Source organism: Apus apus, chromosome 3 (genome assembly GCF_020740795.1).
Source record: "Apus apus isolate bApuApu2 chromosome 3, bApuApu2.pri.cur, whole genome shotgun sequence".
Classification (NCBI taxonomy): domain Eukaryota; kingdom Metazoa; phylum Chordata; class Aves; order Apodiformes; family Apodidae; genus Apus; species Apus apus.
The window spans coordinates 100421201-100437938 of record NC_067284.1 but is presented as its reverse complement, the minus strand read 5'-3'; the positions used below and the strand labels follow the sequence as shown (position 1 = coordinate 100437938).

At 40.5% G+C, this 16738-nt stretch overlaps 1 protein-coding gene across 2 annotated transcripts; it reads left to right on the top strand.

Annotated features, from left to right (window-relative positions):
- The first annotated feature begins 6399 nt into the window (after positions 1-6399).
- LTV1 (LTV1 ribosome biogenesis factor) lies at positions 6400-16329 on the top strand. 2 transcript variants are annotated; one of them, XM_051615663.1, is made up of 12 exons: positions 6400-6550; positions 6590-6600; positions 7845-7976; positions 8455-8643; positions 9669-9756; positions 10658-10778; positions 11562-11811; positions 12496-12623; positions 13551-13690; positions 13959-14011; positions 14761-14961; positions 15580-16329. In XM_051615663.1, the coding sequence occupies exons 2-12, from the start codon at positions 6598-6600 to the stop codon at positions 15691-15693; spliced, it is 1419 nt and encodes a 472-aa protein (XP_051471623.1). In that variant the 5' UTR covers positions 6400-6550; positions 6590-6597; the 3' UTR covers positions 15694-16329. The 2 variants fall into 2 exon arrangements, with proteins under 2 accessions (XP_051471623.1, XP_051471622.1); XM_051615662.1 differs by having other exon boundaries at positions 6400-6600.
- Positions 16330-16738: the final 409 nt, after the last annotated feature.

Genomic DNA, 16738 nt, shown 5'->3' with positions numbered 1-16738 from the left:
CCTGCAGTAGATTCTTGTGGAATGTTTTTAGTTTAAGAAATTGAAGGTTGTTGGTTTAGATGTCAGCCTAAAGGCAGGAATGCAATTTGGTTGTTAAAATTAGATCTCCCTCTTTACTGATATTTAGAAGAAGACCAGGTTTGCATAAATGGGGTGGATTATTTTAGTAAAGAGCACTTGTAATAACAGGAGTGTTTTCCAACAGCTGGCCATCTATTATTATTAAATATGTTGACAAACCATTTAAAAAAAAATATAGATTTATATGACCATCAGGATCACTTACATTTTATAAAATCCAATGACATACAGACCCCAAAATATCAACAACCAAATAAAATAGCCATCTGCATGCTTGTAACAAAGAAAAGGAAGCAGCACCTTCCTTTTTTAATGGAATCAATAAGAGGCATTAGGATTCCATTTACAGAAAACAGCTTAGCTTCCGTGAGGCCCATCATTTTATAAATATAGAAACAGCACTTTGACATCAAGGAAGCAGTGAAAATGTATTCTCTGGCACTAAATACAGGAGTGATCAGGCCATTAGAGTTAAAGTTTGTCAGCAATTCTGATAGAATCTTAATTTTTATTTTTGGAATTGGAAGCATAAACTTAAAAGCTTACACTAGCACTTCTTCTGCTTAAACTTTTTGTTAGTGCCAAATTTAGAAATGTGTGTCCAAACTCCTATAAAGGCCTGCTATGTTGACTTTGAAGTGTAAAACACCAATTAAGCATATGTCAGTGTTGCCTTAATCACTTTCAAATGTTTGAAAGCAGCCAAGATACTACAGGCAGAAAGATTGCTGTTGCATAGTCAGAATATCTTGGAAAAAGGTAAAATCAGACTATGTAAACTTTATGTAAGACAGTAGTTCCACTACCGTGCCAGGGTACATACTGGTTACACAAGCAAACTAAAATTTGTTAAACTCATAGAATGAAGGAAATTAATTGACTTTGCAAGAAGACATTCTTCTATACTAGGCCTGGAACATGGGTAGAAAGACATGTGCCACCTTCTCGTTTTAAGAATTAAAACACAAAGATGAGGATACAACTTCTGTCTCAAACTTCCTCAAGCTGTGCTTTGCCGTAAAACTTGAGGATATGTAGGTGAAATATCACTTAGGCTTTCCCTGTCCTCCTCCTGGGAGGCAGAGTACTAGCCTGGATAGAGATGTTGAGCTAATCTCTGATTTCTTATGTAATTTCTTATTAGAATCATAGAATCATTAAGGTTGGAAAAGACCCCTAGGATCATCCAAGTCCAACCGTCAACCCAACACCACCATGCCGACTAAACTGTGTCCTGAAGTGCTACGTCCACTCATTTTTTGAACACCTCCAGGGATGGTGACTCCACCACTTCCCAGAGCAGCCTATTCCAATGGCTGACCGCTCTTTCAGTAAAGAAATTTTTCCTAATAGCCAATCTCAACCTTCTCTGGGGCAATGTGTTCTTGGCCCACAATTCAGCAACCTACTTAATCAAATGTATGTAACAGGACAAAAAGAGTTGCCTTTAATGGAACTTCTGTAAAAATGCAGTATACTTGCAGGATTAGGACTATAAACTTTCCATTATATATTGTACCCACACACAGAGTTGGAATTGTGTATATAATTTTTATATTCTACATATCAACTGGCAGAAAAACAATAGCTGTAAAGCATTATCCGTGGAATAAAACATTAACAAGATTTTGGTGTGTCATCATGTGCAGTGAAGCAAGTTTGCTTTACCTGATTGAGCTGGCTGAAGTCGGTTTCTGCTGTATCTCCTAGTCCTCCCTATTGATGATTTGACACATCTTCAAGTTGTTGGAAACAATATGTCATGTTTGTGCATGCCTGTTAGAAGGGAAAAATTAGGATAAGCTCTGAGAAACTCGTGAGTGAGTAATCCTTGAGGAAAAAAAAATTAAAATTTGTAAAAATGGCAAAGAAAAAATAACATGTTCCATGCAACACATAGTACAGTCCAGCTGGCTAAAAGGGATTGATGTGTTTATTTTTTATCAAGTTGGACGAATCATTTAAATGTCATGCACAACATATGACAAACATTACACACATAGCTGTGTTCCATGGAGTCGGATTGAACTCAGATGTCTACATCTCCACAGAGAGAAAATTAGTAGCTTGAAGTGGTGGTTTCTGAAATGACCTCATATATCACATTTATCAGTAGGATCACACATCACAGCATGATGCTGTGGGTGCAGGAGAATGAATGCTTAATCAAATCCTAATTTCTTCTTCACATAACAAATGGAAATGGTTCTTGAATGTCTCTCATCTCTCTTTTCTTTCAGGTAATATATATTAAAACTTATAACTGAAATCAGTTGTTTCAAATAAAAAATAGCCTGTCTGAATTTCCTTGATTTGAGGCACATGTTGAATCAACAAGTACAAAAAAAAAATAAAATTAAAATAATTCAAGTGAAATGCTAACATTTATTTAAGCTAAATACCATTCTAAGCAGTGATTTGAAACAAGGTAGGACCCGGAGCAGTGTCTCTTGAAAATCACTGAAAGCATTCACAGCTATTTGTAGGTCTACAAGGTTGTATTTAGTTGTTGGGTTTAGCATTTACTCACAGTTGTACCTGTCCTTTGCTGTGGTGGACTTCACTGACCTCTGATGTGGTGTGGGGCAGGGCAGCCCCACCTGCTTTGGCCACAGAAAGCAGCTCTTAGAGAAGCCCCACAACCTCAGTGTTGGCATGTAAAAAATGTATCAGATGGCCTTTTTTTTTTTTTCCTTGAAAACCAAAAGAAAGCTATGAAACAAAGTGATGAACATGTCCCTGATACTACAGAAATCAGACCCTTCGTGCTCAGTGCTTTGTTTTCAGCAGAGATGCTTCAAACCCAGATCTGTAGTAACACTACAGCTATGTCAGAGAATTTGTTTCCAAATAGCTGTGACTTAACCTGAGTGTAAACATGGTCTGAGCCACAATTTTGTATCATCATAAAATGGAAGATCCAGCCAGCACAGACTCAAAACGTGTATCTAGCCTGGCAGCCTGGGAATCAGCTGAACCCCCGCGCTGGCTGCAGGTGGCAGAGGGTCCAAGGCAGGGCAGGGAGAGCAGCAGGACAGGTCTGGCTGAGCTCTGCTGCCCTGCTACCTAGAGACTAGAACATGAGCCCATGTCTTAGTATCTGTTAATGACTGCACGGTAAACTAAGCCACACGAAAAGTCTACATTTGCATTAAATTAACAGGTTTAGCAGAACTGCATCTTTTAGCGCTTTCATGTCATCTGTCCTTATTTGTATTTCAAGGTACAGGACCTGTGTCACTGCTGTAAACTAAAACAAAGACATACTCAGGGTGAAAACCAGAATGGACTTCCCTCCTGCCTTTAGGAGTGCCAACATTTAGCTCTGTTATTGTTGCTATCTTTATTCTTACTGTACAAAGCCCAGTGCAATAGTCAGTGCTGGGACCTAGCTTTGGATGAAAAAATAAAAAAGCAATTCTGAAAGTTCTTATTAGGTTGATATTGAAATCTTTTGGGTATCAATTTTTTTTTTTAATATATAAAAAGATAAATTCCTCAGTACAGCTTAAAGCTTCTATTTAACAGACATCTGGAAAAAAAAACAACCAAACAAAAACTTAAGAAAGTGTAACTATATAAAGGGAGAGGTGGAGTAAAAATAACATATTACACTGTAATGTTTTGACAGGTTTCTATTTATTAATTTTAATGATTCATAAGGTCTTGTTTCACTTTGTCAGTTTTCCCATCTCGTTTCAGGATTTTAATGGAAATAGAGCTCTTACTACCTAGATACAGCATTTCACCAGTATTTCATTATTTTCTAGAAGCTAAATATTGCATTGGATAGAGACAAAGAAAGTAATGGTATTCTCTGTATCTCCTTGTTCAATCATTAATTCTTTATATTAAAAAGTCTTGCAATACTCTGTCAAATTTTACCATATTTGAACATTACTATAGTAAATGTTGCCGAACATATCTTCCTTTCACTACTTTGCGTGGTGGTATATTGGTTTGTAAACTTGTATAAATTTTGGAATTAAATACTGTGTTTTGGACAACTATTTTCGCTGGTGTGATTTGAAACAAATGGCTTGTTTGGGCATCTAACTGTGTGAGTAGGGATGGGAAGGGTGTGGAGATGGCACATGCTAACTGCCTGCAGTGGTTTACACATCTCTTAAAGAGTTTTACTCTTTTTCCCTAGAAGAAAAGTGGAACTCCATATACAACCACACTGCCAATCTAGGAGATTGCTGCTGACCTCATGGCTGTACACTCAAGAGCTAATAGGTTTGCATCCCTTCCCAGCAACTGCTCAAACAGAATGCTGTGCTTTGTAGACCCCACTGTACCTTAAACAGTGGGCCTTGGAGAACGTGTGTTTCTGTGGCAGAGCTGCAGTGCTCTGAGGCAGGGTACTGCTTGGTAGTAGGAATCCTTGTGCTCATGCCTCTTCCAGTCAAATATGCAAGGACACCTCCGAGAGAAGCCGACAGGAAGGAGGGCTTGATAACCTGTTATCACAGATTATTAGCAATACAGCTGAGAGCAAAAGCTACTTTTTCCCACTTCCATACTGACGATACTCTAGACCAGATTTGGGGTATGTGGGAGAACAGTACAGCCACCACTAGATAGCAGATCACCAGGCACAGGGGGTCACCCAGTGTAAGCCTATTATCAAGTCTACATACAAGTATTTTGCACTTGTAGGGATGCCAGAGCTACCTCGGGAACCTGGAAGCAATAAGGAGTAATCTAATCTACTTTGTTACCCCACAGATAAATGCAAAGCACTGTATTTTTAACAGTTGAGTTATTCTGCTCTTAGTATTAAAGCTACCTTGTGAAAAGCGAGCTCAGCTATCCCACCGGTCGCTAGGTTTGCAGTAGACATACTACAGGAAGGGAATTGCTCCTGTTAGGTGCAGTCCTGAAAAAAATCATTCAGAGCATGTAGTCAAGGCTCCACGGGGTGTGCACTGCAACCTTCAGATGGCTGACAGCAATGAGATACCTTCAGACAGCAAGCAGAAAGGAAGGTCTAGCCTTTGCACAGATATACACAGGGCTAATTTGCACCCTGACTACAGGAGTAATTCCAACTGATGGGCAGATCACAGTTTGTGCACTTCCATGAGAGCGATGTGATGGAACTTGATGGTAAAGCTGCAAGACTTCACAAAACAATAACCAGAGGAGTTACTCCGACACTTTTGGAGCTTTAGTGACACCTACTGAAAAATAAGGAAATTCACCCTAAAACTTTTAAAGCTAGTATTTTAAGATATACATATGTATATATATTTAGCTGTGTGCACGTACACACAAGTGTATAACTCTTTTTAAATTTTCCTACCTTTCCACAGTTGTTCTAATTGTCTGTATGGAAGAAACTGCTCCCTTCTGTGTTTTACACTTCCCTTTTGAAGTGTAACAAAATGGCTTTACATCATATCCCTAAAATACTGAACTGTTTTCCTTAGCAAGGAACGTACCCATCTGTGGGATTGTGCACAGGCACGCGACGTGCCACAGGTATGACATACACCTGGAGTGCACTCTCACAAGAGAGGAGAACTCGTATCTGGGGAAACACTGGTAATATTTACACCTGAGCTTTCAGATTCAGCCGGGATAGGAGCTTGTGTGGAGCCAATCCGCAAAGCTGTGCATCAGGGACCCCTGGGGCACAAGCCGCCTGAAGAGACCCTTCCTGCCAGGCCAGAAGGCCAGTACTGTTGTGCCTTCCGTCTCGCACGGGCTTTTTATACAAGTTTATCGCATTTTATCGCAGCACGGGAGCACTTAGTGCGGCAAGGCAAACGACTGGCAGGGCTGGCGGGGCCGCAGGCGGCTGCAAACTCAGACACGCTTTTCTCCTCCCACCCTCTCGCCCCACCACCTCCACCTCCGCCTCCGCCGCGCCCCGGGCTGCGCTCCATCCCGCCTGCCCAGCACCTCAGCCCGCACGAAGCCCGGCGCGGCTCCCCGGGACACGGGGGGTCCAGCCCGACCAGCGCCCCCCGGAGCCCCCCGCGCCCAACGGCCGCCCCAACGGCCGCCCGCGCGCCGGGCCGGCCACTGCGCATGCGCCCTGCCCTTTGTCGCGCGGCAACGCGTTCTGCCCTTGCGGGCCGCTGGCGGGCGGAACCATTGTCTCCTAACTTCGGGGGAGAAGAAGGAAAATACGCCTGTGGAGGACGGGAGAAGGCAGCCCGCTTGCATTGTCTGAGCCTCTCTTTTGTTAAAATGACATTCGAGTCTGAGAAAACTCTCTTCGTTGCTGTTACTGAGGAAAACAACAAGCTGTCCGGAGTGGCAGCCTGTAGATCCCCCCCGTCCGCCTTGGCCACTGGTTTATCCCAAGATGGAGGCCGCAGCTGGTGGTGCTGAGGGCCGCGCCGCGTGAGAGCCGGCAAGGCCGGGGGTGCCGGGGGCAGCCAGAGCGGCTCCTGCCGCCCGCCCTGCCGCCCGCCCTGCCGCCCAGCCTGCCGCCCAGCCTGCCGCCCGCCCTGCCGCCCGCCCTGCCCTACCCTGCCGCCCGCCCTGCCCTGCCCTGCCGCCATGGTGAGGAAGGGCCCCGGCCCCGGGACCGGGCCGCCGCGTGCGGCTCGTTAAGCGTCGCGTCCGTCCGTTCTCCCGCAGCAGCCGGGCTGGCACCGGGCCGTGTCCATAGCGCGGTTTGCGGGGGAGAAGCGGCACACTGACCGCTTTGCCTCTCGGGGGGGCGTGGGGCCTGTTCCGGCAGCGCCGTGCCCGCGGGGGGAGCGGGAGGCGGGCCGGGGAGGAGGCCGGCGGCGGCGGCGGAGCAGAGGCCTGGCCCGGGCTGAGGCGGTGTCTCGGGGTGTGCGGAGCCCGGGCCGTGGCTCTCCCTGAGGGGCAGCGTCCCTGCTCGGCCCGGTGGGCACCGGCCCTGCCCCGCACCCGGGGTCAGCAGCAGGGTGGGTCGCGGGGGGAGCACCGTGCCTGCTCCCAAAAAACTTGCTCTGTTTCCTTTGTGGTTGTGTCGAGCATAAGATTTTTGAGGCGCTGTTTGGGTTTTTTAACTCAGCACGTGTGGTGGCAATTGATTTGCTCTGAACTTTGATACGAGATGGCGTGTAATGCTGTGTACTTAAAGTGACCAGATAAAGAAGGTAGGTTAGATCCAGTGAATAGTTTCCAAGTTGCACATATCTGCTGTTAACATGTTTGGGTAGGTAGGTAAAGCCAGCAATTTTGAAAAAAAGTAATTCCCCAAGTCAGAGATGCTAACTTACAGAAAAGGCTTCCAGCCAGTTAGGAATGCTTCTGTTTTCTGCTGATCCAGAATGCAGATATATTTTTTATTATGTTCAAGCTATGTCTCTGTAATGGTGCAGTGGGTTCTCTTCATGATAGATACTGAATTACTGGTATATGAACAGCTGTTTCAACGTTTTTCAAGAAGCTAGTTGTGTCTAGATGGAATTCCTTATGTCAGTTTCCCTTTGTTTCTTGGGTTAAGTTTACTTCAGATTTGACCCACTATTGAGAAAGCAGTTACTTAAAAATTCCTTTCTAGGTTTGTATGGTAGTGTGTGTCTGCTGTAAACAAGTTTGTTGTGTCAATAGCTGAAGGCAGCTGCACATGTAACATATGAAACGGCTGTTGTGCATAGGGTGACAAGAGTTAAGCTGCTCCTAGTTTATTTTTGCTCTGCCTCTAATCATATGCTTTTAAGACATTGCCTGAAAAGGAGTACAGTAGCATACTCCAGGCAGAAGACTCCTTTTAGATGAATGTAACATTTCATTTTTTTATTTATGATTAACGAAATGTCCTTTTGCAGCCTCACAAGAAGAAGAAACCCTTCATAGAGAAGAAGAAAGCGGTGACGTTTCACTTAGTGCACAGAAGTCAGAGGGATCCTCTTGCTGCTGATGATACTGCACCCCAGAGAGTTCTGCTGCCTACACAGAAAGTAAATACTTGCTTTTAAGTATTAGGGTTCATTCAGAAGATTAATGCTACAGGAGAGGAAAGCGGGTATACACTTGTACCATTCAGAAACATAGCCTGAAATAAGGTAGTTTTTAGTCCAGCTTATTAAAAAGAGGGGGATGTTGTAGGGAATTTGACAGTTGTGAGTTACTACCTGATGGGTGGAAGGGTGACTAATTGGCATTAGGGTTATACACCTATTACAAAGATTGCCTGACTGACCCTGAAAAAACAGGCTTTGTTCGTTATGCTGCTTATGGAAAAAGTTGTCCTGCTCAGACAGCACCTGGACACTGAGCCAGATGGTTACAACATTCGGATTGGCTGTGCATTAAGGTAATGAGTGAAGAGAGAACTGCCATGACTTTACATTCTCAACAGATGAATTACATTTCTTTTTGCTAATAAGTTTTAAATTGACTTAAGTAACTACATGTATTTCTTTTTACAATTCCAAGGGGCATGAGGAACAAAGGAGGGAAGAGCAGCGGAAGTATGGAGTCTTCTTTGATGATGACTATGACTATCTGCAGCATCTAAAAGAAGCCTCTGGTCCCTCTGAGCTTGTCCCTTCTGTGCGTGGGCAGCAAAGCAGAATTGTTGTCACAAGTGAGGGGCACATTGAGGATGAAATTCAGCAAATTCCAGTAAGTAGTGTTTATGCTAATAATCTTACACTGTACTTTGGAGTTTAGCATTCTGTGGACACAATAGTCATATTCAACAAGTGCTGTCTTGTTTGTGAGCTGTATATATAAATACAGGATCATTTTGACCCAAAATCAGACTTCTGTACAAGTAAAACCAGAAGTTGACAAGCCAAAATATCAATGAGCAATATTTTGCTAGCAGAGTGCCAAAACACTTTGTGTACCTATGACAGAGATGGCTTACAAAGGTTTTTGTTTGAACAAGTAATGTTTTTCTGGGGTTGGTGTTTGTTTTTAAGAATTTTAGAACTTTTGAATGCCCTGAGAGTTATGAATACACCCACTTGTGTTACTAATACACCGTGTTTTAAAGTGGAAGGTAGCAGAACCCTGAGGGAATACAATAAAACTTTTCAGTTGCTGCCTAACTTGTGGAATTTCACAAGTGTAGATCATGTTAGAATGAAAAATCAGTAATTTCAAGCCATGAAGTGTGCAATTGCCAGTCAGTCACTTTTAACTGAAGGAGTTTGGTTTAACCAAACACTGTCATTTTAGTTGAAACTGATGCTCTTAGTCAGGAATACCTTTCAGGTACAGTTTGATGATACTGCCTAAGATTGAAAGTTATTCTAGATGTGCATATTAGTAAGCTTTTAATAAGGCTTTCAATAAAGGGGTGATTTCAAATGCATATTACTGTTCTCTGAAACAAAAACAATTAAAAACTTCCTTGTGCCTGTTGAACAGCCATTCTCTAAAAAGTTTCAGAGATGCAAAAATACTGTCTCTATGCCTGGAGAATATTGACATGAAAATTAATGCTGACAATGCTTTACCTACCTTTCATTGCATAACTGAACATTTGCCACAGATCAGGCAGCACTTCTCTTAATAAAAAAAGTAGCCCTCAGAGTTTCTTTTGGTCACCTGATTATCTGCACATTTTTGTTAATATGAGCTCAAATGAGAAACTGAGAACAAATATATTGTAATGATTGTTTTTTTTTTCTTTTTCTAAGGCTCCATCTATTAAGTTGCCTTCCTCAGTCTTTGCCACAGAGTTTGAAGAGGACGTGGGCTTGTTAAATAAAGCTGCTCCTGTTTCAGGTATCATTAAGTCTTACTTTTCTGTAACACAAATTGCCATCTATATACTAGCTGGTAATTATGTTTCTGGTTTAGAACGGGCTCAGTAGCAGACATAAAGAATCATCTATAAGAGACTCTGTTTCCGTTTGAGCGCTATTGCTGTGATTCACTAAGAATAGCTTTTTAGCTTTGCTGGGGAGGTGGGAGCTCATACTGTTGTGTAACAAATATGAACTAATAACAGGGGAAAACAGTAGATTGGACTGTTCATTTATTATTTCATCTGTTTGAATCCAGGTCTGGAACTGGATATTCACCCTCAAAATTTCTTTTCAAATGCAAAGTGGTGTGTACTTTCCTTCATCAGTATTATTTCAGTGCTGCAGGCTGTTAAGTATATTTTTGTTACTTATCTATGTTTGCACTGAACAATCAGTTTGCAGCTACCTTATGTTTTATAACAGGAATGAATTGTGGAAATTCTTTGTCCCAGCAGAAGGATGCTAAAGACACTTCCGTTAATTGCAGCAGATAAATAATTTCTGACCTCTTAATACTATAGGGAGTTTTAAGGGGTGGGAGCTAGGTTTGGCTGATATGCAGTGCTTCAACTTGGATACTTTTCTTTTAAACATTCTAAGTAAAATACATTAAAATACATTCCCCAGAGGTCTTAAGCTTCCAAAAATATTATTTTCTGGATGAGGAAGTTTGACAGGAGTCTGGTGACTTGCCCTGGCTTGTATCAACTCTACAAATATTGTTGAGGAATTTTGATTCTTAGGTTTAATCTTCCCTTAGTGCAAATTAACAGTCTAGTTGCATTGTTTTTTATCCAGAAAAGTAGCTTTGTAATGTCAGAGAAAAGTACATATTTATCTTGTTGTTTGTTGTTGTGTTGTTTTTTTTTTCTTTCTAGGACCACGGCTAGATTTTGACCCTGATATTGTTGCAGCCCTCGATGATGATTTTGACTTTGATAATCCAGAAAATATTCTGGAAGATGATTTTGTTCTGCAAGCAAATGAACCACAGAAAAGGTATATAGAGCATTGCAGAACTGTTTGTCATGTGTGAATAGTAATGATGCTGTTTTGTACTTCATGTGGTTGTTGCAGGAAGCAAGAATCATTTCTGATTTCTAACTGAGTACGTAGGAGTGTTAAAGAAAAAAAGTATTACCTTGTGTTATGTGTGTAGTAGTTTACAAAATCAGATTTTCATGTGTTTTCCAAGAGATGGGTTTCATTTTTACTTTGAGCTCATGGATTATATGTTTGTTTACAGTACACAATGTATGGAATAATAGGATTCGTCAACTACTTAAAGCATCAGCATCTATCACATTCAAAATACATCAGTAATTACATTGGTGAAGGCTAACGGGTTTTTCCAGAACCTTTACAAATACTTTGTGATACCCCACTGCATGTTATTTCTTTATGTTCTGGTATAATTCTCATCATTTTATGATCAATGAGAAATTTTGCTAGTTAAAATACTCAAGAACACAGATAGTATGTTTCTTTTTCTACTTTCACATGCATGGCTGAATGTGAACATAACCTCATTTTCACTGCACAGATGTGTGACCCAACAGTTATCAGATATGTTTCCAGCTTTCAGACTAAAGTAATATTATGCTGGTTTTGGCAACACTGTTACTACTGAACTTGTTTTTACTGGCTTGAAAATAATCACTTTTTATCTTTGCCTCTCAAGATTTATCTATTACTGCAAATTTTTTTCAGATATCACAACACTGGTCAGAGCTGTGGAAAGGTCCATGTATTATTCTAAAACTGTTTTATACTTCTGTTCAGGAGATCAAATGCTGAGGATGAAGATGAATGGGAAGATGTGGAGGATGACAGTGATGGAAATGATAGTTGCAGTAATGATGAAGACTATGATTCAGAAGGTCCTTTATCAGATGATGGGGTTAATGGACAGACAAAGGAATTTCTTTTTATGCAAGAAGAAACCAGGAGTCGTTTCACAGAATATTCTATGACGTCTTCAGTGATGAGAAGGAATGAGCAGTTAACCCTGTTGGATGACAGATTTGAGAAGGTGAGGCAGTTCAAGAATGTAACGTTTAAACATAAGGTTGTTAAATGCTGCTTTGGCTTCTGATTCCTCTCATAAGGTGGTGACCTTCATGCTTGTGCAAATTCTTACTGCCTTCAGTAGTCAGGCATCAAGCAGCTGTTCTTTGCACATATACCGTATTTAGTAGTGTGTGTGCTCAGAGGCTTGTGTTAAATAGTTAGTGTTAATTGCTATTGAAAGGCCCAACATGGATATAGTCACATAGAATTACACCAGTCGTTATAATGAGCAGGTACAGCTGGAGTTATGCTTCTGTCTGAGAGGCTCAGTTCAACAAGTCATGTACAAGTGCCTAGTAAAGACTCCCTTCTTTCCTGCTTTATCACCGCTGTGCCAAGCATGCCTTCAGGAAATGATGTCAGGGCAGTGGAAGTATGGTGTAGCTTTTGTCCTGACTAGTCACAGGCTTGCTTTTTTTTCCTAGGAACTGATTTATATATTATTAAAATATAACTTTGTTACCCCCGTGCTGAAGAAAACTGACAGTAAGGAGGAAATCTTACTGCAGATGTGGTTGGCAGCAGTTCAGCAAGTGAGAGGGAAGAGAAAAAAGGGACAAATAGAAACGTGTAGACCTTCTTTAACCTATCCAGAAGTTGTGTGGCAAATATGATCTAACTGCAGATACCCGCTTCTTTATTTTAGTTTTTTGAACAGTTCGATGAGGATGAAATTGGAGCCCTGGATAATGTGGAGTTGGAAGGCTATATTAACACAGACAACACTCGGTTGCAGGAAGTCCTGAATGATTACTACAAAGAGAAAGCAAAGGAGTATGTATTCCCAGAAGTACTGCTTCACATACGTAATTGTGTGTTCATACTGAGCGTTTGGGTATGTTGTTTCCAGCTCATGTACTTGGAGATTACATCCCACAATAAAATGTACAAGTGTCATCCATTTTTTAATGTCACTGAATTAATGATAAAATTAAGTGGAGGCATTTTGTTGATTTATGTGAGGTTGTGCTTTTTGTATAATTACATTGAATTTAGTGTAGTGATATCCATTCTTCCTTTCTCTTTTTAGTGTAACTTACCTTTCTCCTTATGCCTTCACTTCTGTTTTTAACACACTGTAGCCAAATGTATTCTGTTGTGCTGGTGTGCAGCTGATTCCGCTGTGTACTTGTGACATGATGATAAACTTGCAGGAGACTGTTCTGTGGGTGCCACTGTTCAGAGCACTGCAAAAGTCGGTGTTTATAAAGCAACCCCTTCTCAATGTAAGACTGCATTTCCACAGTATGTTCACTTTGCCTTAAAGCAGGTGATATTATCCCGAAGTTAAATGGCTAAACGTTCGCACCTTAGTCTTGTGTGTCATGATTGAAAGGTAAGGCAATGTGTCCCTTGTAGCAGAATATGACTGGTCACTAGCAGAGTACGTCATCACCTCTAGAGTTGCCCTGCTTACAGACTAAAAAGTTTATCTTTTTCTCTGCCTGCCCTCCAGACACAAATTTTGTGTGTCACGTACCCTTGAAATGCAGAAATAATTATTTTTTTCAACTATGTCTCTTGTCCTAATGTTTCAGTTTATCTTGGGGATGCTTACTTAAGGAAACTTAGTTTTGCTGCAAGTTTTATTGGGAATGGCTTTCTTCAGTTTGGGATTTTACTGAGGGGAGTCTGAATGTACATAATTACACATTTTCAAGAAAAGAAAAACCTTATTTTCCTCTCTGGTCTTCTTAAAAGTTGTGTGAAATTGGATGCTCTGGAACCCTGTGAAGATTTAGACTCTGCTGTGAATGAAGAAAGTGAGGAAGAAAAGGAAGAAACAGTAGCTGTAGTTATTGAGGAACCAAAAGAAAAGTGGGATTGTGAATCCATTTTGAGTAAGTATTTTGGAGCTCACTTCTTTTTTTCCTAGGATTTTAAAGTAAATGATAGGTTATCTCAGAAGTGCTTTAGGTAAAATGGTTTGTGCTTCTGGAGCACAACAGTGGGAATTCTTGTTAGACAAAACTAGTGGTTTTGTGTGGAAATCAATTCTTCCAATTTTGTATCTTCAAAAACTAACTAGTAGTCAATTCATAGTAAATTTACCTCGTATCTGTTTGCAAGCCTTTCTTCACTACTTTTTTTTTTTTTTTTGTGACCTAGGTACATATTCAAACTTGTATAATCACCCAACACTTATTAAGGAGCCATCAAAGGTAAAATAATGAAGATTATTCTGAAGAACAACTCGGTCTGGGAAAACTTGAGACAAAAGTGATTGTTTTCTCAATTAATATCTGTTTTTAAAAGAAGGAGGGGGCAAAAAAAGAGGGTTGGGGAGGGTATTAGCCTCTGGTATAATTCATCACTGAAGAAGGGTTTGGATAAATTTTCTCTACTAGTAGGAAAATTAAGTTCAAAATTTCTGTAATAGCTAGGCAGAAATGTAGAGAGTGAAAAACTTACTTTCTTCTTACCTGTGATACACCTTTTTGTAATTTGTGTCTCACAACCACATACTAGGTTTTTTTTTCAGAAAATAGTCCTCTATTTCCCTTCTATAATTTGAAACAATTTGTCCCTGTTCTGTGGTCTTCCAGATGTTTCCCATCATTAGAGTACTGCTTGATGTTCCAGATGTGTGACATTTTGAAAGGAAGCCTTTTTCTTGAAAGTTTATCAAGGAATAATAAGTGTTGACTTAGGTTATCTTTTTTTTGGTAATAATTAAATAAAAGATTGAAAGTCCTTTTTCAGGAAGGCCATATTCTGCTCACAGGTGTATTTGATTCCTTACTTTGAGATTAATGAGCAGTTTTTCTTAGGGAAGAAAATAGTATGAGGAAACTTACGTGTTTGTTACTGTTAAAAGGGAATGTCATGTTTTTATACTGATAAAGCAGTGGAATGTGCACTTTTTAGAGAAAGCTAGGGAACATTCATGCACATGTGCTCTCTGTTTTAGCCCAAACCAATAAAAATTTCCCAGAAGACTGGAATTCCTCTACATGTCTTGCCTCAGAGAGGTCTGACTGCTAGGCAGGTTGAACGCATGCAGATGATTAATGGCACTGACCTGCCAAGAGCATCAGCACAGCCCCGTTCCAGAGGCGAGAGCAAAGAGGATCGCAGAGCTAGGAAACAGGCAATAAAAGAGGAGCGAAAGGTAAAGCTTTGTTTTAAATAAAACCCTGCAGAAGCACCTTATGTGATCTGAATTCTGTCTTACAAACTGTTTTCAAGGCTCATTTGTTCTTGTGCCTGGAAATGAATGGGAAAAACCTGTTGGTCTCAAAGGACTAGTAATTGCTTCTTTTTTTAAAAAATCTACTGGAAAGAAAGTTGACCTCATAACTTTGTCATCCTGATTTCCTATATGGAAATTCTGGTCTCTTCTCTTACATACATAAGCTTCAGAAGGAGCCCTCATATTTCTAAGGTAATATATCTTGGGAAGCAAACACTTGCGATGTTTCAGATCACAGAAAGTGAAAACTCTCTGAAAGAAATATATATCATTGTGGCCAATGTGGATTTTCCATTAGTTGTTTTATTCAGGAACAGAAATTGCCAGCCTCTTAGAAGCTTAAGGTAATTGAAGATTAAAATCCTGGTGGTACATCAATTAATTTGACTACTAATAATTAGTGCCATAAATAAGTGTTGTCCAGAGTAATTTATTGTCCAGATTGCTGCTGTTTTAGTGATCTAGACCTGTTAATGAGAATGATTTTTTTTGCATGTTATGCCTGTTTTGTAAATTTGTAACCATTCTTATGCACAGGAACGCAGAATGGAGAAGAAAGCCAACAAGTTAGCCTTCAAATTGGAGAAAACAAGGCAAGAAAAAGAGTTGCTCAATCTGAAACAAAATGTTCAAGGACTGAAGCTGTCTTGAGGAAACTGAGGAACTTAAGGATGTTTCCACAATAAGTTTTTATTTGTATTGAGAAGGCAACTGCTAACTCATAGCTTTGCCAGTCGTGCACAAAGAGGGTTATTCAGACGTTACTGTAACAAGAACCAGGAACCTGTCGTTCTTTCTGTAATGAATTTATACATTTAAACAACGTATTGCTGGTGTCTATTCTGTTATGAGTGGCATGGCAACTGTCTTAAAGGTTCATTACAGTAGAAATGTATTAAAATTATGAACATATATTTTGTTACAAGCTATCACTGGACAATGTATATATTTGTTGAGTGAATTCAACAAATCAGCAGTATCTTACAGATTTTATCTGATTAGCTTTTTTTCTATTAAATTATTTCAATTTGCCAAGCAATATATCCATTTATGTCTTCTCTCCCTTGCACTCATGGTTAAATACAGTGCCTTGCCATAGCACAGTTTTGTAAGGCTTAGTTCTTTTCTGGGTTGGTTATTTATTGTTTAGGTACTATTTTGAGAGATGTAAACTAGCCTTTTGTAAAGAGAGGTTTCTGAAAAGCTGTTGTGTAGCTAGACATCCCAGTTACCTAACCTGAGTTTTACATTTCTTAGCAAATAAAACCTGTCGTAACAGGTGTTGGAGCTGAGTAGTCAACAACCCTTAGTGTTGCTGTTGAAATCAGCTTGGCTGAAAGTTCCCAGTCTATGGCAAACAAAGCAGTAGATACTTAAAAAAACACTGGATGTTGCAGCCATTGTCTCAGTTTCCCTGAAATATTAACCTGCAGGTTACTTGTGTTCAACTTGGTTTCATTGAAATGCAAACTGCTGACCCACTGCAGCAAAGACTTCCTGAAGGTGTGCAGAGGGCTAGTATCTTTAGGCTTGATATGATCTTAAATTTCTTACTGTGTATGTGAATTACTCCGATAGTGACCAGTCTGCACATGTGAATGGAATTAATGGGATTTGTAGTCAATCCTTCTGTATTCCTCAGCTTTAGGTCTTCAGGGCTATAGACTGAGCAATCTTCTGCCTTTGGGTGAAAGCC